Here is a 27,179-nt window from a genome sequence, read left to right as displayed (position 1 = left end):
GAATAAGAAGATACTTGATTATTGAACCAGTTTAAGTATACATATGTATAACAAAGCAGTCATTACTTTATGACACTGCACTTCGTTTATTGTCAGTGGTGTATTTATCGATCTTTTGTTTTGCTCGATCTTACAACAGCATGACCTACAATTGAAAATCACGATTTTGTCGTACTTTATATTATATATGTTTGATATAGACGAGAGGTTAAATCTAATTTTTATTTTATTCGATTTCAGATACGAACCTCAGGAGCTCAAGACTGCTTATGCATAGATATATTATTGAAAATTGAACTTAAACAGTGAAAATGTTGTAGCCACATTTGAGTGTTAGTGATCGTTTCGAATTGAATAAGTATTACGGATATATTGCAGTAAAGTGGTGTCGAATTGTTAGGGGTGACGATGGTTCGACGTAAGAGCGAAGATGTCGGCAGGACTTTAAGTTGAAGTAGAGGTGGTTCGTGGTGGTGTGCGAACTGTCGATAATGCAAGGTGTTGTGATGAGCAAGCCCAAGGCGGCGGTGATAGGCGGGGGCGCGGGGGCGGGTGGCGGAGCCCCGGCCGGGGGCGCAGCGCCCGCTCTGCCAGACGCGCGCGCCAAGCAGGTCCTCAAGGAGGCCGTCGACGCGGTCGTCAACAGTTTCGCCAAACACACGCAAGGATACGGCAGAGGTGAGTGTTTATTTTATTTTGTATTTAAAAATCATTCGATTCGCACACAGTGGGTCAAATTATATTTATTCATAGATTAATGTTGATAACATTTAAGGAAAGGTTCCAATTTAATGCAAATCGAGTTCGATGAATCATATGAGGTTTACGCAATGCGATGACTCACACTCCTCGGGCGTGCATTAATCCTTTTGTGTCATGATTCAGGATTCGATTCGATGTTTTACATATAATATAGCACAATTTTTAATACAGCATTCGTTAATATTCGGTAGAGATTTTTAATTAATAGGCTCGACTTACGAATGTATGAAAATGATTCCTCATAATCGTGGGATCTTATGTGCAATTTAGATTTAATTGTATGTTCCGTTTTTCCTTGTACGTAGGTTATTTATTGCATTTGATGAAGAAAATAATTGAAGTGCCTATTTGCAAATTATTTTTTAAATACCTAGTAGGTACCTACTATTTTACTGTAACAATTATTTTGCTTAAATAATGCGTTTATTGTCAATGGAATACGTGCAAATTACATAAACAAGGAGACTTGAGCGCGCGAGCAAACTTCAAACCCGTCCAGAACCAAAAATTCACTTTATAGATAGAAAATGTTTTCATATAGATATTTTAATGAAATATAACATTTTAAATACTTAAAAACACAACTGGTGTCGACTAAAGAATAGTGTCGGAAGCTATTTCATCACGCGTGTACTGGCATGTACTTAATGAAATATCAATTCAATAAGCCGCGATCTTTTCAGCGGGTTTATAAAAAGGGTTCAGGAATCCCATTGTGTGGCCATTATGAGGTGGTAGGCATGGAGAACCACGCGCTCCCAGCCCGTCTTCTGTGGGAATCCACCTCGCCACTGGAATTATTTCCCATGACGAAACAAACTGATAAAATCCACGCCAACGCCTCCGCCCCTGCCCATCGTACGCGATCTTCCTCTCCTGACTTTATTTTTTCACTTATATACTTATTTTTTTACTAGGTACGAAAGCTAACCGGTCAACGTAGACGTTGCCGCGAATTAACGCTCTTGTCTTCGTCCTGTAGACTTATCTGCCCTACATGGGAAGGGGGAGCTCTGTTACGGATTTATAGTGATTGATTATGCGAGCTCAGATAAAGGTTTAACAGATAACTGTAACACACGTACTTATGTACTTTTAAATTTGAAGATCTGAAAATGTTATAATAAAGAAGTACTACGGTTTATTCAATTTTGAATCGTTAACAACTAGTGAATTGTAGAAGTAATAATATGAGTTTAGACATAGATATTAATTAAATTATAAAGGCGTCTTTTTTTACATTAATGTAATCATGAAAACTTCAAAAGATATGATGAGTGTTTTTTAGGATATTCATATATGTATGTAAATTAATTTGTAATGATCAGGACACAAAAAAAAAATATATATATTGCAGTATGAGTATTACACATATGTAGATATCTGATACATATAGTACATACAGTAGCGGTCAATAAAAGTGTCCACCTTAAAAATGCGTATGTTTTAAATTTATTTGCTCTAAATAATTTCTATCCAACAATTTTGAATGACAAGTGTTACATAAATATATTTTCGATGATTTGATATCATTTGAGCCTTAATATTATGTAAAATAAAAATTTTATTAAAGTTTTCGTAAAACTGGGTTTTTTAAAACATTTTGTTGTGTATAGAAAAAAATGTTTTTTGGCAGAAAATCTATTTATTTATTAAAAACATTTTACTTAAATTATATCTACGTATATAAAACTAGTTAAAAACACTTAATCTAATAATTTTTTACTCCTCCTTTATTTTTTATCACTTCTCTAATTCTCGAAGGCATCGATTCCACTAATACTTTTAAACAATCACTTGTAATTTCGTCATACCGCACTTTTTCTAATGTTTGTATAAGCTGGTATTTACAAGTAGGCTTATTGCTATTCATTTTTGACCCCATTATGCCCCATAAGTTCTTAAGTCAAGACTATTACTCAGCCACTCCAGCGTCGAAATTCCATTTATTTTAATGAACTCTTTCACCTAAAAATAATGAAATTTAATTTGTATAATATTTTTGCATTTAAAATATTACCTAGGATATAAAGTATTTAAAAACTATAAACATACGTATTTAGCGCGATGAGACGGTGCAGAATTTTCCTGGAAAATGCTCTGTATTTCATACGCGCAATGTATGTATTTAAATAGATGCGTTCAGGTTCATTATTCATATATTTTTGTAAATTTATGCGTTTACCGTTCAATAAAAGCCGACATCCCCAGACCATCTATCCTGCAGGATGCTTCACCGTTGGCAAAAGGCATTTGTCACTCAGACGTTCCCAGTTCTGCGTCTCACATAATGCATTTCATCGTACCCGAATAAATTGAATTTACTCTCATCCGAGAAGATCACATTCCGCCAATCAATTATCGTCCAATTGTCATATTTTTTGGCCCATTCCAGACGCTGTCACAAAAACCCCATTCACGAAGGCGATGTCACGTTGTTTCTACACTTATTTCAGAACCACCAACCGCTATAAACTACGATCTCATATCCATGACAGTTTTGAAGCGTTCTGACGACAGGAACACTTCAAAAGTCGATCTTCAGCAATCGTCGTCTTTTTTGTTCTTCCTGGACTTTTTTTTCGTTCTGGAGGTGTAGGATTTAATTTCATCTTGATATATTTGAGCACTGATGTCTTGTTGCATCCAACTTGCCTAGTGATAGATCGGGAGCTGACGTATTTCGAAGCCAAAGCTGAAATTTTGACTTTTTGCGCCGTGATCAGTTTAGGATAATTTGGCATTATTTTAGTAAACAGCACGCGGACGATGTGAATGAGCCAAAAATCACGGCTAAACTGACTTAAATAAAAGCAAATGATCATATTCATAAAATAAAAGGCATTTGAACAAATCCCCAGACCCCAAAAAAAAGTATATATAATTTAAATTTAAATTTAAACGTAGAAAAACAATTCATTGATTTTGAAAAAGAAAACAGCATAAATAAATGTTTATTTCTATGTTAGTTAAGTGGTCATAGGACTATTAATGTACAATATTCATGTAATAATATCAACTTATAATTAAAGGTATTTAAGTATCCATATGGAGATAAGAAACATGTAAATATATACGAACATACATTGTATATATATTGTTCTGGATTTGAAAAATTAAATATCATAAAAGCCCTCTGAATCGACAGCGTACGAGGTGCGTTTTGCTTTATGACGATTTCGTTGAATATATGCATTTTTTATTGCATAATTGCGGGGTGAGAGAGGCAAACCGAAGCAAGTTAACATTTTAATTGCACGTCCTGTCCCACATTATACCACCCATTCGAGCCCAGTCTGTCCGTTTAATCACACGCTATTTTCGTTTCATCGCTAATAAATGATTTTCACACGAACGATACACTTTATACACGTATATCGACGATATTTTTCGATGTATTCGGGTCCAATAGACCAAAAAAATAAAAATAAACAAATATTTTTAACACATAGTTTTATTGCTTTTTATATATGTATTTTATTGCACATCACGGACGCCACTTATCGTCACATCTTAATAGACCTTTGGCTCATCGCGTCGCTTCGTCCGAAATATTATAATATACGTATACGTAAAATAAAAACGTTAAAATGTTTGCTCGCGCGCGTAAGTAATCGGCCATTTATTAATTTGCTAATTAACGTCAATTAGATGTTAATAAAAAGAATATTAACACGGCGAGCGTTTCGATTTTATCGTTTTACGGTATTTATATCAAAGGAGTTGTGCCGTTCGTTATAATGCCAAAATTGGAGTGCACAATCGGACAATATTCTCATGTGGATTTGGTCCTTTTTTTTCTCCGATGGTGGGGGTAAATTCTCGGTGAATAAACTCGCGCGCGCAGATATGATACATTTCCTGGCGATCGAATCGTTCGACTGTCGTAAATTATTTCTCATGGATAAATACGAGATATGCAAATAGGATCAACTTTTTTTTGTGCACAATGTACTCCCACATTTTTGTCGATTTTTTTTATGCAAACAGCGCATACTAGTTTTTTTTCGCGTCGGAAAATACATACATAGGCGTTCTGCGGTGTGCGCGCGCCTATACGAAGTAAATGCAATAAAAACTAATATTATAATTCGACAGCGTTACAGATGATACACCCTGTATATAGCAGGGGATTGTCATAATACTAAAATACATTGAATGTATTTAAAATTAAAATTTCACATTACCATAAAGTAGATTCAAAATTTTGTACCATAAAATATTTTCAAAAATTCATTTGAATTACACGTGTTTAGTTTAGAAAACACTTTATTATTAGAGTATGCATGTTTAATATTGTATTATTTTATTGCGTTTATAAATTGTTCTAGTTCACAGTGTGCTTGAAATTTCCTCAATTAAATGTCACCATCAAATTAATTGGGTACTTGATATTGAAGAAAGTTTTTATTACTCGTAGAAGCATGGATTTATCTATTTCTGCTTCTCAACATATTCGTTTTAGTGGTTTTAAATCTTAACTAATTGGCAATGCGAAGAGTGTCCGTTCAGAAGTTTATATTGTCTCTATCTTGGAGGATTTTAAGTTTTGATCATCCTGAATTCTAAGGTTATGAATCTTATTTCAATATAACAGGACTTGGAATAAACGTACAAGTAAACTAGTCGTTTTCAATGGTTGTCCAATTATTCAACACACTTGCATTCTAGTTTGATTTTTTTTCAATGGTAGTTGTATTGAGCTGGTTGTGCATATGTATGTATGTGTTTTTTTTATATGCATGATTTTGCTGTCATATGCATATATTTCGGCGTTGAGTTGAGTTGGGAATTCCTGATATATCTCGATGACCAAAATATTAACATTAAAATATGCGATCTATCGTTCAATCTTTAATGCAATTAGACGAGTGGACCGCTAGATTGACGCGATAAATCGACGGACGCTCCTGAAGGAAGTCTCTATCGAAAAATAATAAAATGAAAAAAATTAGATCTGATTTGCTGTTAACGTCTGTCGACACTGGTCTGCTTCTTTGCAGAGTGTTGAACGTTGTTTTAAAATAATAATAAACACCGGGTGGACAGAACAATGGTGACGAAAAGCGGGACCGCCCTGTCTCGTTTGGTTTGTTTGATTTTTTGATAAACTCGGATTCGTCTCAGTGCTTTTTTTCACTTTCAACATTTAATTGACATTCAATCGGCATCGTGACGGCGAAAAAGTCGCTGTCGAATCCATTGTCGCACGCTTGATTTGGCCCAATAACCGTGCCCATTATTCGCCCATGCAAAAAAAGCCCCCTTCGCTCCTTAGTACCCGCTGTATAAACACTTATGTATTCATTTATAAAGTTGAATTATAAATATATATTTTACTGTCAATCATCACAAATATAATTGGTCACATGTAATATCTACTTTAATAGCTACTAATCCAGCGATTATTCTTATTTGTATTTATATTATTATCTTATTATAATTTTAGTGTTTGAGGAACGGCCCTAAGCCGCGTTAAACTTTTCAAGTAATTTTTGAATAAATACATACATAACACAGCTGCAATAAAATAGGATTATTACAATCATAGGTGGGATAAATTAATTGTCTTTTGGAATAGAGGAAATTGCATTATTTGAATATAGCTTTATAGCAGCAGTTGCAGTTGCAAATTGTTGCAAATTGATAGCATATGTAGGGGATGCAGGTGGTTCGCAAGGTTGCACCATTCGAGCATGTGTTCGTAATATAATTGGCAGTGGCAGTAACAGAAGCAGTAGCAGTAGTAGCAGTGGGGAATTGTTTGGGACTTGGTCCAGCAGCAGGTTCCCAGGACGCGTCACATCGTCGGCATACCAACCGCTCGCCGATCGTCATCGGTGACCGCTTTGTCTGCCTTTTCAAACGTCTTTGATGACCGACATAGCCTGGTGAAATTTGTTTTTCACCAACGAATTACATAATTTTAAGATGACTGGTCCATATCATATTAGTCGCCATTTATAATAATTGTGGATCAGCTGAAAATTGTATAGTGTATAAATTGATATTGGAAATTGTATAGTGTATATGTACAAATTGGAAAAAAATGGTAAAGTTTGAAAACGATCGGATAAGAATCCAAATTTCGTCAGACGACAAAATCGTTTGCGAACTAAGAAGATATTAGTAAAAATACGACTTGAATGCCATAATATAAATGGAATTTATATGTTTGATGTGATTGCACAATTATTCGGAAAGAGCTCACGTTTATTATTGTAAATGTCAGACGTGGTCGTATAATATATAGATAGATAGATTATTACGGGTGATGTGAGTTATTGAAGTTAACTTTTGAACTGAGGAGTTCGTTAGCTTTCGACTTTAGAGCTTTGCGTTTCTTCGTTTCCGTATGTATTTGAACGATAACGATTTCTAAGACGTTTGGCAACAATTTATACATATATACATACATAGGTATAAACTTATATACATGCTTATAAGGATGTGATTCAATTTTGAAATGTTTTATCATTTCTTTAAGTACTGGATATAAAATTTTTAATTTTGATGAAAATTCCAGTTGTAATAGATGGTTACATGTGTATTTATTTAGAACTTAAAAACGCCTATAAATATGAAATTTCTAGTATTTTAGTAAATATATTTTTGATATTCAAAATACAAAATACTTCAACGAACGAGTGTAACACAAACCCATCTTATATTCCTCGTGTTATGTATGTCCATACAGTGTAATATGAAAATTTCGTCTCTATATTATGTAGGTATATGTGTATACATATAATAAATATTAAAAATTTGCATATATGTATAATGTGTGTGTGTGTGTGTGTGAGAGGTGAGCAGTGCATAATAGTGAGTGAGTGAATGCAGAATTCCGTGTCGGCCGTTGTGTCGCGCCTCCAGGTTGGCGGGTACGACGAACCTGGACACTGGATATTGATGAAAACGAGTTTTTATGGAAAATATGAAATTGATCACTATGTTATAAAATATTTTATAAGGCGATCCCGCCAGATTGATATCTGCACCGATGCAACTCTGCTCCGAATTTTGCCCGTCGTCAACGCGTTGCGCATACACAACACTGCACTGCATCCAAACGCGTAACAGATACTCTACACGCCGGTATCGCGGTTCTTTTAATAAAATAGTATAATCAAACAAATGTTAAGAAGAATTGGTGGAAAGGTTTAAGATTATCATTAACATAATAATAAATGATCGGAATATATTTGGAGTGAAGTATACTATGAGAAGCTTCATTTTCGACCAAGGTGTTAAATATCGTAGCAATTTGAAAAGGCTTAGATGTAGTTAGATGTAATATATGTATACTAAATGAACAATGAAAGCACTGCATTTTAATTCAAAACGTTTTAGAAGAAAGCAAGGACGTTCAGGAAATTATGTATGGAATGGAAGATAATTGGTCTTCAATCTAACAGTGGATGGGAAATGGTCGATGATGACTCGGCACTATTTTACTATGTATGTACATACATACATACTTTTCGATGAAAGCTTTCTGTGGTTATGTTACAATATTACAAATCTTATAACAACATTTATACTTTTTTTAAATTTTGATGCGAGCTGTGAACCTTCGTTCTTTAGTGAAATAACATAAGCTATATAACATCCTGTGTCATAAAATTCTAATATGTGTAACATGCTTGTATAATTATAGTCTGTAGATACATATATAATTATATTTTATTGACAATTTATTGCAATACAACGAGTGGTTATTTCGAAGTTGGAATAACACCTGTAACGAGTCTTCCCGTAATATATTTGTTTTACAAAGAAACCCACGGGTAATGTCACAGCGACCCGTGTTGACCTGTGTTGACTCGCGGCTAATGCAAATTGTCAAGAATGTATAACGTACATATGTATACTTGCATATGCAGTACGTCCATATGTACTATGTATGTAATGCATATATGTATGTACATGCACTAATTTGACAAATTTTTCATCGTCGAATCATTCACGCTTACCAAATATCTTGTTTAATGAAGCGAAAAACCAAGTCGCGGATCATTACCGCAGAACAGAAAAAAACACTTAAACGTATTGGCTATCGTAAAGTGCTTTTTTTATTATTATTTCATTTTATTTTTTTATTATTATAATTTTATTTTACGTTTCATATAAATGACTACCAGTAGTGGTCCGTTATAATCATCTTTCACAATGCGGTGCCGGGCAATCTTCGTCGGTGTGTATTAATAATAATTTCTTCCACATTTTAATATTCATAAACTACAATTCAATCTGATGACTCCACTTTGACGTGAGTGTGTGTGTGTGTGTACGAAAATTCAATATTTTATTACGATTTTTTTTTAGCACGGCATACATATTCATTCAACCCATAATTCACGAGACATCGAAGATTCGCGTTATTTTATTTCGGGCGTTAATTAATTTTTCGAATATCAGCGGAGAAAAAACCCGTGTTTAATGTTTATCTGAATTTCTGACAAACACCTGTATTTTCGTCCGCGACAATTTATGGGTATGCCATTTTATTGTTTTCACACAAGTTTTGTGATATTCCCACGAATCTATTTGCATTCATTAACCACGCTCGCATTATAAATTTTAATATGCAAACGTAAATGGATGTAAAATTTTAATATTACGTTTAAGAGTAATTTTTTGCAATTAAATATAGAGGTATGAATGCGATGTACAGTTATTAAGTTCAATTTTAATTGATTAATCTAGCGAATTGGGCAATTGTAAAAGTGAATTAATAACGCACAATTACTATACGGTGGCAAAAAATACGTAAGCATGATTTTTATCAATAAATTGATCTTGAAAAACGTATTATTAAATAACTTCCTACACACAATGCATAAATTTGAACATTATACGTGTATCCTTTCACTAGTTTTTATGTATAAACATAACTATTGGTATGTACTATAATTAATATCCATGCATATGTATATACTTATGAATATACCCCATACAGATTTTTTTTATTTTCTAATAAGAAGAAACAACAGTTTAAGATCATTTGTTACTTATTCTATATCCCCTAAATAAATAAAGTTAACGTATGTAGCTATGATACTCTCACTAAAAGACGTATACTTATTGGTAAATTAGAAGTTTTCACTAAATTGAGAGCCACTATAAAGTACCTATATGAATTCCATTTTACGACAAATTGAATTCTTATTTTTTTAATATAACATTTTTCATACAAGGTTTTTTTGCATGTATATTTATTTTTTGCATAGGTTCTGAATTATTATATTTATTTCAAAACAGAAACAAATAAAATTTCAACGCATATATGTACATATGTAAGTACCAAAAAAAAAGTCTTTAAAAATTAAAAACAATCATGAAAAAAATAAAAAGAAAGAAAAAAGCATTGAATAATGGTACTTAGATATGGGATACACATACATACATACATATGTATGTGATACTATAAAAAATGATCAAACAATATAAATTTGAAGCAAGAAAAGGAACAACAAAAATAATCAATATGAGGGGGAATATTATTAAAAGAAGAGCAAGATCTATACAAAAAGGAATTACATATATAATTGGTAGAACAGGGATTAATGTGAAATAATGAAAAATTTACGGGGGGATCTGATTGGAAATTGGAATAGGATCTCACTTAATAAATAAGTTTAAACAAAAAACATTAATTATAAATTTTTCTACCAGATTGTAACGAAACAAAACAATCATTGTGAAAATATATATGAAAATATAGCACCTACATAAATTAAGAGTCTTCAAACTTGTTAAAAGAAGGATCAAATATGTATAAATATTTAACATACAGGTCGAGTCGGATTATAATTTTTTTAGACAAATTTACTGTAGTTTATATTTACCATTTATAGTATTTTTTAGAGGTTATTGCAATTTGGGATTAATTTGCGAGTCCATAAAAAAGGGTCTTCGGACTACATACACTCTCGCCTGCGGGCCATAACTTAGAGATCCTGTAGTATATAAATAAAATTATACATATGTATGTATGTACTTATGCATGTTTATATTGAGAATACGTTAAAGCTAAGCAATTACTTAAGATGCAATTTAAATTGGAAAATGTGCTCGAGTGTGGTTTGAAACTATGTATTAAAGAACCATAAAGGAATATAATATACATTTCGTTTTTGCATTGGTGGTTTTAATGCGATAGTACAACTTAAAGGTATATATGCAAGTAACTAAGTAACATTAAAACGATGCATACGAATGCGTTTATAATTTTTGTTTCTCGGGGGTTGCATATTAAAAAGCTATTACTCACATATCGTACACACGTATTACGAGCATTCCAAATGGCGGGATTCATTGCCGAAATGGTAGGATTCAATTCCGACTAAGAACATGCATTAACAGAGCCTGGAAGTCGTTAACGAGCGGCCGATGATGACCGTCGACTGATGACACCGAAACTCATTATCAATGTTAAAAGTCACAGCTTAGAGACCGCGTGCAAGTCGTGAGAGAAAGTTCACACAGATGCAGGTGAGATTTTAACTCAACCGTGTCACCCTTTGAACCGCGCAAAGGGTTAAAAATAAAACGGTAGTCTCTCTCTCTTTGGTCCGTTAAGTGTGTTATCTGTCAGACCACTTTGCCATTTATTGGTATCCATTGCGACCAACCGACCAAACTAGATCTGCTGCGCTCTCGACACATCGTACCATTCATCATTGTCATTCAGCCTCAACACGATTTTAGTAAATGGAATATATACCTACACATTTATTATTATTTTTATTATTATCAGTGTCTACCGTGTGACATTCTTCCATATACCGTTTTGTCGGCGGTGTTTCGGACCATTGTTTTACTGTTATTTCAAATCCATCAAAGATTATGTACTCAGTGTTTAGATCGCTTGGAAAAATTCTGAAATTAAATGCCTGCCTATTGTCTATATAATGTTAAATATTTTATAAGCAATAACCTACTTACATATGTAGGTCTAAAAACTATCTTTGAACATTAAAGATATTTAATTTATAATAATCTACCAGCTACCAATCTAATAACAATTGTTCATTTTAAATATAGGGTAATTTGAAATTTAATTATTTGTTTAAAGTTAAGTTATTGTTGATTAATATTAATATATAAAACATTTTATTTGCATGGTATGTAGGCCGTATCTATTTAATCTTAAATTTAAACTAATTTTGAGTTAAATTAATGGGGTTGTATGTGGAAGTATCTTATAAGGGGAGGTTATGATTTAAGAGTGCTTGGGTCGAGCTATTGATTGGGCTCGTCGTTATCGGTCGCCATATTTCGGCTCGGACAGATTTGGGGTTGCAAAGGGATCGTTGCACAGGTCCTGAATGGGTTTCCGCTGGATTTATGAGGGATTTCCGAAGTGGAAGTGGTTTACGAGGGCCGGGAGCCACGGGCACCCACGCACAACACAAATAAATCCAACAGCGCGTACCGTACAATGTTTCGATAAATCTCGCGGATGAACAACAAAAGCTTTAATTAAATGTCGGCCCCTCACTGCTCACACTCGACCTCCACTTTTGCCTCCTCAGCCTCCAAATATCAACGTTCACGTGCTTGAAATATTTACAACTGCCCGTTGACTCTGTGGACGAAACAATGGTTTGATTGTAAAAAGTGTAGGTGGACCAGTGTGCTCAATTCAAATGAAGTGTCTTGCCGCGAATGTGTAGGATATAATATCATGGCAAATTTAAATGGATTTATAGTATTTTTTTTTATTATTTGAATATCAAGATATTATTATTCCTGATATTTTATTCATATTTTTTTTGTTTTTAATACAATTTTATTGCTTATTATATTTGATATTTACTTTGTATATCTTAGAAGAAAAAATAGTAATAAAGTAAAAATAGTAAATAGAATGCTTAGTGCATTTTAATTACAAACTTTATTTTTGGTTTCAAATGAAAAATTTTACAAAAAACTTTCAATAAGAAAGCTTCGGCATACATTTATTTATTTTATGAAATTCGCATATTTTTTATGTGATTTATATTTTTGCACATGCTCATTATATGATAAATAGTAGAAGTAGTCAATAATTATATATATTCAGTACAAATAATAGACATGCCCGGTTGTAAAGTAGAAGAAATAAAGAGACGTATGAAAATATATTTGAGTGGGTTTGAAAGAATGAATGCCGTTTTTAAATCAAAAATGCCAATTTTCTTGAGAAAAAGATCTTTGATCAATGTGTTTTGGCGGTGATGATGTATGGATATGAAACTTGGACATTAAACGCCAAGACGTTACACAAAGTCCAATGCAATCAAATAAGTATGGAACGCTGTATGATTGACATAACGAGGAAAGACAGGAAGCGGAATACGTGAGTGAGAAGTATGACAGGGGTAGAGGATAGAGTGAATGTAGTAAAGCGATTGAAATGGCAATGTGGGCCACGTTGCTAGAAGAATGGACGAAAGGTGGACGAAGGAAATTTAATGGTATCCGAGAAATGCAAAAGGGTAAAAGAAAGGCCGCAGGGAAGATGGGTAGACGAAATTAGAAAAATGTGTGAGGTGAGATGGATAAGAGTTGCGCGAAACAGAGACGAGTGGAATCGTATCGGAGAGGCCTCCATCCAGCGGGGGATGGTAAATGGCTGTAGATTATGATGGTGATGATGATGATGATGACATACATACATGAAATCCATTTATAAATTTTACCTGTATCCAAGAAGTTATGTACATATGTATTTGAGTATAAACATATCCAACATTTATCCAGATACAAATGTTTTCCTTTCAATTAAATGTGATGGTACTTCATAATAGCATCACATTGTTTTAACACTTCTTACTTTTATCATAGTATTTTTAACTTTTAGAATTTAATTGCAATTGTTTCAAAGTAAGAGTTAGAAGTGATTCGGTCGCAATTGGGAATATACTGGTAGTGGGTTGGCAGTTGCATGGGCAGTGTCGATAGCGATCGAAATAGTACCGTTGTACGTGAGCTGAAGATGATGAATGACAAGGCCGCGATATTTCGCGCCAGAGTTGGATGACATCGCCATTTGATCTGTATCGGGAGACGTGGCGCAACCGGATCACTATCTTACCCATACCCATACCCACAACCACACTAACACACACCTATTTTTTCCACAAACTGGTAGCTGTGACATTTTCGTTCGAGAGTTACGCTACTTCGCCGCCTATCTCCAACTGGTTTCTTTTTCCCCCCCCCCTCTCTTTTTTATTTTTTTCTCCTTCACTTCCATCTCCTTATCCCATCGTCGCTTCCTCCGAGTCTAGACGACTCTGCTGCTTTTATGCGTACGTTAATTATTATTGCAATTGCGGAAACTGTTTTTTTAGTCACGATGTGAGAACGCTCGTTTGTCTGAAATCTCTCGAAGTATTTAATTATTCCTATACTTATAAATTGATAAATTGCCTAATGGAAGAGCTACGTTTATGACAATTTGTCTGCACATCAGAATTTTACGATTTATTTCACTTTGATTTCAAATGATTCTATTGATATAGTCAATTATTGATTCTAACCATTGCTATTTTATCCTTGCGAAATTTCGAACTCGAGATTTTGACTGATTTGAACTCGGAATTAACCACTCGCGTTTTCATGGTTTAGAAAAAAATGTGTGTGTGTGTGTGTTTGTTAGTATGTATGTGTGTCTGTGTATTTTGGAATTATTTTTCTTTTCTGATTTTTTGACTCTTCTAAGCGGCAACGAGAAATCCTTCAGATGAAAATGTATTAATCATGGCAAACTGCAAACTGTAATGTTCTTCGCAGTGATAAAACAAAGCTAAACATTTACTCTCCAACCTATGCTGAGTATCTCTGCCTACGCTGGTAGTTTGGTGAAACGTTAAACGGTCGCGGTTAACTGTGAAGCAAATTGGTTGTAAATTCCATTTCGATTTGAAGACTTTCCGCGGTTCCATTCGTAGGTAAATATACGATTATACGCCCACTGTTTTCGTATTGTGTACGATTCAAATTTATTCAGATGTCGTCCGACGATAATGAATTGTGCGAATTTATAATGATTAAGTTTGAAGTTTATTGTTATATAATAGATTCATATTTTTTATTTGCATATTATACGTATAATGCTTGACAATAGACGTGATTTAAACGGCGAGTCGAAGTGTGCATTAAACGTGTACGAATTAAATTAAAGATATCTAATCTAAAGGATGTGTCTCATTCGAATGAATAAAATTTTTACTGCTATCTCCATACATACAAAGCGTGGGAACGGATCTGAAATGGAAGCTTTTTAAGGAGGTGGTTCGCGTAAAAGTTGGTCGATTGGAAGAGTGTTTGATTAGTCAGTTGCGGCCAGAGATAAGACGCAGGCAGGAAGGCTATACGTGTGCATATATCATAGATAGAGTGTTGTGGTTTGCAAAGAAGTGGAGTGTTGAGGAGAGTAGAGGTGCCGAAATGTGACCGGTCCCACCTACGTGGCTAATGTAATTAATGTACGCTTCCTACCTTGTTAGAGGAGAAATCATAATAAAATGCCGTTTTTATGTTTCGACGCGGGCGGGTTATCGACACATAACGCGCCCAATAAAAATATACAAATAAAACGAACTTTATAATAATAATAATAAAACGTGCTAAGTAAACACTTGTGTACTGTTGCAAATTAATTACGTCTTCCAGTTCGCGGGCAACTGTTATTGTTCATCTTTGGATATATGCTTGATCGTTTTGGTTAATATACATATGTATGTATTACTAGAATAGTTCACACAATGTTATCGATACATGTATATTTAAGGTGTGTTAAGTAGAAAGGACTAAGTAAACTAGGGACTGTTCAAAGTTTTTGTTCTCACGGTCAAATTCTTCAGGCTTTAGTAAATCGAATAATGTTCTTATTTTAAAAATATCAATGTATTTGTTGCATAAATAATAATATGTGCATATTATTAGGGTTGATAATATGCAATTGTGCAAAAAATTATACGATAATGAGGTGTGTAAAATTATTTTATATAATTTAAGTATTATTATTTCTATTGTGACGCAGTAGGAATTATTGTAATGCCACAATGGTCCAAACTTTAAATAAAATAAAATAAAAATAGTGAAACTGGATTAAAAATATGATTTGATTTTAATAGGATTTTAGTGATGGTTTTTTAATTACTAAATGATCAAATAAAATTTGCTTTGCAAACTTTTTAGGATTTGATTCAACGGGTAAATATACATATCCATTTTTGATGAAATATAATATGTAATAGAATATAAGTCTTTATTTTGACAAAAACTTTTGATTTCTTAATTATTTTATAATATGTGAAAGTTTCTACATACGAACATACATAAGTATGAAAGTCTTCTGGTCTATTTTTTTTCCTTTATGGATGTAAAGAAGGCCATGAAATGTTGACTATCTAAATATCGAAATATTTAAATTTAATATACACATGTACATAGATATATTACTTGTATTAATTTTATATATATATATATATAAGATAAATCAGTTAAGCTATGCTTTGATATAACTTCTTAAAAGAGTGGGATATTTGCAGCATTTTGTATTTATTTAATTTAATTTATGTACCTACATATATGTATTTAGGTAATTAACGTTTTTTATAGATCACATTTTTTCGATTATAAATCATGACAATTTCTTGTCATTGTCATTCACATAAATCTCAGACGTTTTATTATACGCGTTGCCGTTAACCTCTTTTGGCATGTCTGTATTTATTATATATGTATTTATATGTGCGTGGTAGACATCATCATTTGCTGGCTGAACCTCTGCCCGCACAGTTCTTTTTCGAATGGCTCCTATTCCAAGAGCTATTCGACTTCTTAATGAAATCGTTGCTGCCGAGACTGAATGTGGTATTTTCCACCTTAGTGAGCGTAAATTGTCGGAAATTACTCTAACCCATTTATCTGGTAGTCTGCGCTCATCATTGTTTTCATGATTGATTGTGATTTATGAGTGAAATTTTGATTAACTCTCTTCCATTTGGGCCTTACAGGGATGTTTTGTATTTGTAGTTGTTTCTTACATATTTATTGGAACTGGCTGTAGGTGCAAGGCATTCCTTATGCTATATTTTTTTTTTGATATTTTTACTTTATCTGTTATTATTAAATGCTATTTTTTTATGTTTATGTATGGATGTATTTATGTTTATGTTCAAATGTATTTTTTTTTATGTATAATTGATGAGTATATTATTTTCGTTACGTATTAATTTATGTTTAATTGTTATTTTGTTTTTTTTTTTGTTATATTTTTTACCATTGTGGCGCTTTAGGAATTCCTGTTATGCCACAATGGTCTGTTTAGAATAAAAAAATAAATAAATAATTATTAAGTTAGATCGTCTGAAAATCATTTGTTATCGGCGGCGTAAATCTGGCGGCGGTATAATAAATATAGGAGGTCGAGATGAATAATTTCGGGCGACTAGGTGGTTGCGGTGGTAAGGCACGTGAATGAATAATCGATGAGGATAATAGTAGTTATTGATAGTGTAGGTAGTGGAAGTAGTTTTAGTAGTAGTAGTGTTGTCGATGAGGAGCAATGGTGTGGTGTGGTGTGGTGGGCGGTCGTCGGACGCGCCCTCTGACCCCATAGCCGGTAGCCTCTACGCCACACCACACCACACCACAACCATTATCTCACACACGCCCACGTAACACTTAACACGCCTTTTTTCACGTGCCTAAATATATTATAATACCTTCGAACTAAAAAAATATCCTCCAAGGCGCTCATTTTCTAGTCGCCGATTCCTCTCTGTCATATTATACATCGGTGCTTTTGTTTATATACGGTCTACAATCCATCATACAAACTACTTACATATTTACAATTCGAATTGTGTCTATTTATTTTTAAGAATTGGGTCAATATCTTAGGATACCTTTAGTGGACATCATATTCAAATCGTCAAGAAAGTGTGATATTGTTTAAGATGGTTTCTGATTAAAATTGTCTAAATTGATAAGGTTGTTGGTATCTCAGAAGGATGATCATTTCTAATTAGATCTGGAAAAGCATCGGCAAGATAGGTAATGTGTTTGGTAAGTGTGATTCGAAAACACAATCGTATTAAGGTTTTTGAAATGAAATTTTTGAAAATACATATGATTGAGCTTTAGCCACTAACGAATCACACGCTAACTGATACGAAACAACAGTAAAATCAATGGTTTTTTGAGACTGGAAAACGTGTAATATTAAATTTGTCTGCAGGAAAGGTTTGGGTTTTCATTTTCAAATTGATACTAAGGGATTAATCTTATCATATAAAATATTAAATACTAAAAGGATAATCCTATGCTAATTTTTTGCACTAAATAATCAAAAACAAGCCTTAGATATCTAAGTCTATTTGAAGTATAACCTTTTCCACACTGAAGAAAATTTTTAATACCGAGCTCGGAATATACCTATGTACCTAGCAAATAATCCTCTAAATTTTAGATTTTAAAGTCTAAAATCTAGATACAAAAAATATATACATATTTTCTGCTATGTTCGTCATCGATTTATTTTTCGCTTTGTATCAAATTTGCATGTACATACTAAACTATGTAAGTCATCTATCCTAATAAATGAATAATTTGTTTTACAAAACACACATGGATGATTATTAGTGTTGGCTATTGCTTTATAAATGAAACATGTTGTAACTTTATTGATGCAAAGCCCTTCCTCAAATGTTTCTTCCGTATTACAATGACACAGTATGATCTAAGTTTACGCATCAACCCATAATAATAATTTACACGTGGGTTTGATGAATTTCCGCTCGTCGATGTCTCCTACAATTATACAAAACCCACACTCGAAAGTTTTCGATAGTAAAGGTCAGTTTTTTCCGAACAAAAATAACCATTACTATTGTTTTTTCCGAATAAAAATAGCCATTGTTATTGTCGGTTTCGCAACTTGAAGTACATCGTAAAATATTTTATTAATTTTCAACACTCGCACCATAAAATCTGCATACACATTAAATGTCATGGAAAGACAATGCCACTGTAAATTTTACCAGCCACAAACTATGGGCCATTTGAAACTGCGGTCATAGTTTAACGATTAACTCAATCGAATCAATTTCTTATTACTCGACCATTAAATGTTGTACGTAATATAAAAGTTATCGTAGGTACATTACCGTGGCAATATTCTGATTTTAGTGCGTGCTCGTTCCTTAGCGTAACAGTGATTACGCTTAAGCTGGCGAACACTGCTAGCCGAAGTGAATTCGTGGAATGTTATTTTGTTGCTCGATTAAAATAAATCATAACTTACGATATACATTTAATTTATAGGCCAAGTCTACCAGACACTACTACGAGGAAAATTGTACGAGGAGTGTTTGACAGAAGATTTTGTTTATTAAAGAAACTCTACAGTACGATCGATATATTTTATACAACAACAACAAAAAACAATACTATGTAAAAGCAATGATCATATTACGTAAAAATGAAAATAAATTTTACGTAATATGTAGATTTATATGAGCTTTTATTTCATATGTTGTTAATTTAAAATGGCAAATAGATCGTATCTAAACAATTCATCAAATTATAATCTGTAGTAATTAGGTGCTTATATGAGACCATGTCAACTACTCAACATATCTATCTTTTTACACTTCTTACCAATTTGGTTCGCATTTAGAATATCTCTTCTCGTTTTACAGAGTATATAATGCTTATGTTTATTTTAGTGCAATTTTTTGGCAAAATAAAGAGCATTGTTTAAAATCTTTCTTTTTTTATTCTACTTCTTCAAGCATTAATTCGTTCAAATATACTCCATGTAACTTCAGTCATAATTCGGTTTCCTCTTCTATATTTCTATATTGAGCATACTGTCAACTTATTAAGTAAATATACAACAAATTGTCGTAACGAGTCAGATGAAATCAGAAAATTTTGTCGGAGACGATCAATTTAAACAAATCTTATCAAAGGTCAAATATAACAACAATTCAAACTTTTGACTACTACCATAGTTTCATAAAGCTCTTATGTCCAAAAATTATTTAAATGTGTCTCAAAGCTTCAAGAGCATAATTTGATTAGACATACATATGTATGTATATAGGTACATACACCAAATAGTAAAGTGTGCTTTTTTATAATTTTCTCTAGGCACATTACCACCTAATACACAACAATACCCAAAGAGTACTACAGTAATACTGGTTTCGCTCAAGGCCCCAAACAACGCGCTGCCCGTCTTATTTATAGCCCACATTTAAAGTCTGCTCATTTTTGAATAACGGCACCGCGGATAGACAAATGGCAGATGAAGAATTTCGCGCAAAATGCAAATAAACATTTGGCCGAGGGCCGTCGAGACTGGAACGCTCGAAACCTGTATAATCGGTGGGCACACACTGATTACAGGGAAGTCGAGTCCACCTCTGACCCTTGTGCCACCTGATGATGGAGCTCGTGCGTCCCATTATCGCCATTACCCTGCCGACCCCTCACGATCGTACCCTTCAATTTCGTATGTGCGTAAATTACGCAAAAAAATAAAAATAAACGACTCGCCAAGTGCATTTCGGTAGGCGAGATATATATTTTTTTCGAACATCTCCTTTATGCCTACAATTAAGGTAGAACGGTTATCGTTTTTTGAATTATGCGCAGTCGTAAGTAGCCGGTCAATTTGTATCGTAATTTTTGAAACACTTGATTACAACTACATACGTTATTAAATATAAATTTGTTGATACACCGCGCATATTCTCACTCGAGTTCAATTTTCATGTACATTTCATATTCGTACCGAAAAATACATACTTTTATGAACTTAAATAATCCTTTAAGTAGCTGATTCTGTTGGTGAGGAGTTGTTTTCAAAGGGCTATTTATCTTAATTTATGATTTGTTGCTTCATATTGTTGAAACCGCATTTTGCTAAAATAAATTTTTAGACTATTTTCTTCACTGTCATACTTATGTCAGTGGTAGAATTAAATAGGCTTGTATTTATTCGGTTAACAACTTCGTTTGATTTTGGTCAGTAAGTTATACATATAATCGGTAGCTGTCATCTTGACTATTGTTTGTTTGTTAAAAAATACTTAAAACAATAAGTGCTTTAATGAAACTTCAATTTTTCTGTTATCACTAAATTTTCGAAAAAGTTACTGACCATTTATTGAAAAAAACTAACCATTTAATTTGTTGCCAATTAAAATATTCAATATTTTTTCTCTGTATTATGGAGTAGGTACATATGTTATGTATCCAGATAATATAAAATAGTGGCGTTATTAAGAAACATACATAGCTATAGCAGAATGGTCATTACACTGTATAAATAGATAATTTAATCGTTTGCAAAATTAAAATAAAATAACCCTTTGCCATTAAAAATACAAGGAAGAAATGTTTAAACATGTTTAATTTCAGTTTTTTTTTTAACTATTTTGAAGTTAATTTATAGTGTTTTTACGATGTATTCGATAAAATATTGCATTTTTGATAGATATAAGAAATCAGATTATATAGAGATGGAATATATGAGCTATTAATTTTAAATAAACTGCAATTATTTTTTTCCTATTGAGTACATAAATCGCGATGAAATTACGTTCCGTCCTGAATTTCAGAATTCTTAGAAGTTAGTCGGTCGAATAAATCATTTACAATACATTTTCCTGTTACCGATTAAGCATCAACGTCATCAAAATACAAAAAATGATCTGAAATATACCATTCTGTGTTGAATCCGCGATGTTTTCTAAAAATATGAATACACGCGGCTATTTTAAAAATTGTATCGAACAAGTTTTGGGCCGGTTCGCTCTCGTACATAATATCGATATTTTATGCAAATTCAATAAGATTTTTGAACTCAAAATGATTGTTATTATACATACGCTAGATCAGCGGTAGACAACCTGTTTCGCCGGCTGCAATTCAATGCATTGGTTACATTTTATATATTTGCGATTTCGTATAGAAAGGTTGCCGACCGCGTTTTCGTCTCCATAACTTATTTTTATGTGTAGATATAAATAGATCGCTCGTTGTTATTATTATATACTACGTATATCTATCTATGTATTTTTTTTCAACCCGAACTATCGTTGTTTATAGTGTGTATTAATAATGAACAATCTATCAGATTTTTGCTTATAGAGTATTTTAGGGTTGTCAAAAATGTAGCATTGTATAAAAAATATAAATGCACTTGTAATTTTATCAATACAATACTATATACATAGACATGGTATTCAAGTTAATTCAAATTTATTTATTTATTAAGATTAAAAATATACAGTATTGCAAATATTAATTTCTTTATTTATTTATCCATTATATATTAACCCCGACTATAGGTGCCACTACAGGTTGGCAAAAGGTGATACAAAGGTGATACATACAAACTTTTGTATATATGTATCAAATACCACCATTACACATAATTATTATAAACAAAACATGAGTTGAAAACACTGTGTGACAACCCCTGCCACTTAACTCTCTCACTGCGGAAGAATTAAGTGGCAGGGTGCTGTTATAGCAGCTCCGTCATATGTACATATAGATGTTCTTCTTCCCGATTCATCGAGCAAAACTAAATAGTTGATTTCAGTGCACCTCAATATTGCTACTGCTTAGCTCAATTCAACCAGGAAGATCGACTTTCCCGACATTACAACGACACCTTCATCAAAAATGTTGAAATAATTGGCGGAATTAACAATTTTAAAACACTAAAGATTTAATAAATCTATTGAATAAACCTTTCACTATCACTTATTTTTACAAACCTCCTTTTCGTTTCACTTACGCTTACAATTCAGGAAAGAATTTGCCTCTTATCCGATCGTTTTCATACTTTGCCATATTGCTCATTTTGGTCATCAATATAAGGAAATGGATCTTCCGCCATTACGATAAAGATGAAATATCGTTTAAGACGCGTTTGAAGTTTGAAAATTTTAAATCTGGGTGACGTCTACATAGATGGCGGAAGTAAAATAAAATTATTGGTATTTTTATTCAAAATAATAATTTATATATCTTAATATTATACACAAAACTAAAAAACAAAAAGGAGGTTTGTAAAAAAAAGTTTGTTTTTAAAAAACTGTTTTTAATAGATGATCAGTAAATTATATTTATCCGTCACTGACTGTTTGTCAAAAAATACTGAAATAATAAGTAGTTTAATTACTGTTCATTTTTATCCATGTACCATATTAAACTATTATCACAATTTTTTTGTAAAATTTATTGAAAAAACAGACCATTGAATTCGTTGCCAATTAAAACAAAGCTTTGCTTATATTGTTCTATTTTCCGGATTTCTTTAATCTCCCGCCAAAACTGTTAACCAACTGACAGCCCTAACGTTCGGAATTTACCAAGATAGGTCCAAAATTGAAATTCGTACCCAGCTTTGATACATATGATGTGTGTCGGTGATCTAAAAAGCACAGGATGTTCGCATTAGAGAAAACGTTAGTTAGATTGGCGCGTCAAATGGTACATGGATCCGCGTGCTTCGACTTCTACCATTACCTACCCACAGCACGTATGTACATATGTACATACTTATATACCATTTTTTTTTTACCTCCTTTTGGAACCTGGGTAGGTAGATGTCGTCGGTAAAAATTAATTCCCACCAATTAAATTGATGGCGTCGATTTGACGATTAAACAAATACACCGCGGCTGCTCTCTCAACACTTCTATCTAATCTCGTGTGTCAAATAGTGGAATAAATTAAGTTGACACTATCTAGCTAGAGGAGAGCGACTAGCGTAATGACACTACACATATACTTGTACTTGTATACACATATATGTGCATACATATTTAGGTAGATGTATGTATTCATATCGATTGGAATATAACGCCTGTAATTTATGCATCGCCACATCCTTATTCGCCGCTTCGGGAATTTTTCGCTAATTGGTTAATTAAAATATTCCGTCCGCCTGGCTTTGTTGCTTCGGTTATTATTATATTTACAAATAATAATAATTAAAATAAAAAAAAAATGTCATATTCGTCGAGTTTTCGATCGCGCTTGTCACATTGTGTTTGGCGATCATAGGTGTTTTTAAAGTGACCGGATTTTAAAAGGGTTTGATTTGAGACGTGTTGACTGTCTTGTTTCATTTCATGTGTTAAAATGGTCTGTAGTTGAGGTTGTAAAATATTTGAATGCAATACAATCAGCTCTTGAAGTTGTATTGTAGGTGTTACTCAAAATACAACAACTTGAATTTCGTTGATCTTACATATGTACGGGTCTACGTGACGAGCCAGAATGTTAAATTACAGAAAACACAAATATCGGAAGGCAAAGATCGAAAATCGAAAGATAAAAAAAGGGTGCATGGTAAACGTTACATACTCACTTAATTTGCGCGAACAGGGTACAACAGGAACAAGAGGAACAGGCTTTTCCTCCCGTATTCTACGCGCGCACATTAATACGGGAGGAAAAGCCTGTTCCTCTTGTTCCTGTTGTATCCTGCTCGCGCAAATTAAGTGAGTATGTACCGTTTACCATGCACCCTTTTTTTTTGATCTTTCGACTCAAGATCTTTCGATTTTCGATCTTTGCCTTCCAATATTTGCGTTTTCTGTAATTTAACATTCCGGCTCGTCACGGAGACCGCTTATGTACATATTATGTATGCTCGGTTAAGTAATTATTTGTTTGTTATATTTAAGGAATTTCGGTTGAAGTATTGATTGAATTTTTCCGGTACATAAATCATATTGGATATTTCAATAAAAATATGAAATTTAGTTGTGTGTATTTGAGTTAAATAAAATGATCTTGTTGCTAAGCAAGGTAAAGATTCGCTCTTCTGAAAATAATCCCCATAAATGTTTGGTCCTTTTTGTAAAGTTACATATGTACTACTTCAAACGGTCCAAAATGTGATCTCTGGAAAGTATTTATAAATATTATTACGATTCATCTATTGGATTGTGATTTATATTTTATATTATTTATTGGATTTATAAATTTAAACTGGCAATATTCTTTCGTATAAGAAATATATAATTTGGTTTTCACTCTGCCAATTTTTTTTGATTTTATAATCTTTTGATTGTAAGTAAAAATTATTTGATTGAAGTTCTTTAGTCTCATATTGTTCTATTTTAAATGTAAAAGATATACAATTTTTTTTAAATATGTGTATTTCAGGTCTAAAGGAGTAAAATTATTTTTGGAAAATACAAATAGTTACGCAAATTCGTAGTTGAGATGTGATTTTCAATTTTTAGTGCAAAATTTAGATCGAGACTTGCTGAAAGGTGTATATGTATGTACTTATTGGAAAACTAAAAAAATATAAACATATTAAAGCTGCTTGAAAGTAACACTTAATTTTATGTCATAATTTTCTAGTAAAATCAACCATTAAATGTTTTTAACATTTTAATTTAAAAATTTAAAATTTAGTATTCGGAAAAGGTGGCATAGCAGATGGACCCAATTTTAAATTTTCCCTTGATGCCATTTTTAGGTTGCCTCTGAGCGAAATCTATGGTACTTAACTTGTACACATTTATGTAATTTATAGATTATAAATTTTGAAATCATATTTAAGAGTAGTGACATAGTGGGTAATATGGTTCTTGCGAATTTAAAGAGGAACCGTTTCCACAATGAAATCAGATAAATTGGCAGAGTCTGATATGAAATGATTAACTTGGAGTCATAAATATCCAAGTCTGATCAGCAGTACTATAGAAATATTCGAAATAAATTCTTTTTAATCTACGGGATCGAACCCGAGAGCCTCTTGGTGGTTATCATTACCGCAACCATCAAGCGATGCTGCTGCTGGTTACGTTATAGACTCATTTAATACCTCATTTATAAATTCAAAATAAAAATAAACACACATACGTACATATTATATAACTCAAAATATGAAATAGTACATTAAGAATTAGAAATCGTTCAATGTAAGAAATTTTCAAAGGAATTTTTCAGCATCTCTGAAAAGTTTCAAGTTTGTTCGACATTCGTTTTCATCGTATGCGAGTCCCAAGTCATGCGTGTGCATGCACATACGCAATATACGTATGTATACGCGTATAATAACTAACACATATGTTTATAATTGAATATTGAAGTGAGTACGAAGCAGCTGCCGTAGTCGAGGACGTGTTCTGCGGCCGTACACGCGAGTCACGCCCACCATTTTTACTTTTATTATTAAAAACATTATATTATTTTTCGAGGGAATCGATTTTTATGGCGAGTGCATTCGTTTATTATCCGCATTTCAATCGCCTCAACTGTTTTTTATTATCGCAGAGTAGTATATTGTATTTCTCATTCGCAAAATCGACGCACATATTATCACATTTTATAACATGAACCTACATATTTACAATAACGTAAGTCATGAATGGAGTTGTAAACGTTAAACTCTAGAAATGTTGAAGGCGTCATTTTGAGTGTAATTTTGAAAGGGATCTTAACAGTACATTATTTACTTCGTAAAAGTCAAGTTTATGCTTATGAATGTAAATATTTTATTACTTTTCTCATAGTTTTGAATACGTATTTAAAATACAAGCTTCTTTTTCATTGTATAGTGAATAAAATATATAATAAATCACTTATATATAAATTGCAAAATACTTGCATATACTACATATACATGTATGTATGAATATTTATACTAAATTGAATAAGAAAATATGTCAGAAAATGCATTTTCATTTTATGCCAATGTGATGTATTTACATATATAAAAATCAATGTTTGTCTGTTTGCTGTGTGTCACGTATGCGTTCCTATACCATTCAACCGATTACGATGAAACTTACAAGAGTTATTGTGTGTATATCCGCGATGGTTTCTATAAAAAAAAATCGCCCAAAAACGGGAATGAGTGGCATTGCAACGCAATAATTTCAAATGTTTTCGCGTCGCCACCTGCGTTATTAGGGTAAAATAAACAAACAATTAAATAATTTCAAATGTGTTCGCCTGCGTTTTTCTGACAAATAGGAACGGGAACGAGAACGAGAACTAGAACGGGAACGGGAATTGCATGCGTTATTGTGACATTGCAACGCATGCCGGGTTCAGCTAGCATTATTTATTTATTTATTTATTTATTCTAAACAGACCATTGTGGCATAACAGGAATTCCAAAAGCGCCACAATGGTCAAAAAATATAACACAAAAAAAAAAACAAAATAACAATTAAACATAAACATAAATACATCCATACATAAACATAAAAAATAGCATTTAATAATAACAGATAAAGTAAAAATATATTATATACATACGTATATTTTAAGGGGTCCGGAAAAGCGTTGGGAAAGCACGCAGAGGTGATGAAAATTGTACATATAATTCGTCGAGATGGTGGGGTTGTTTGGACTCGTGTAAA

The 27,179-nt window shown here is 32.7% G+C and overlaps 2 protein-coding genes across 2 annotated transcripts in view; one reads left to right on the top strand and one right to left on the bottom strand.

The window, feature by feature from the left end:
* The window catches only part of LOC143915452 (uncharacterized), a 668,062-nt gene that overhangs the window by 598,307 nt on the left and 42,576 nt on the right, over nucleotides 1-27,179 (bottom strand). The window lies entirely within an intron of this gene.
* lft (Limb expression 1 family member lowfat) overlaps nucleotides 241-27,179 on the top strand; it is a 53,818-nt gene continuing 26,879 nt past the window's right edge. Inside the window, exon 1 of the mRNA XM_077436317.1 lies at nucleotides 241-678. Coding sequence (XP_077292443.1) covers nucleotides 492-678 — 187 coding nt within the window. The 5' untranslated portion in view covers nucleotides 241-491. The remainder of the gene's footprint in view (nucleotides 679-27,179) is intronic.

This window comes from Arctopsyche grandis, chromosome 8, assembly GCF_051622035.1.
Source record: "Arctopsyche grandis isolate Sample6627 chromosome 8, ASM5162203v2, whole genome shotgun sequence".
Classification (NCBI taxonomy): domain Eukaryota; kingdom Metazoa; phylum Arthropoda; class Insecta; order Trichoptera; family Hydropsychidae; genus Arctopsyche; species Arctopsyche grandis.
This window is presented reverse-complemented; position numbering and strand designations above follow the sequence as displayed.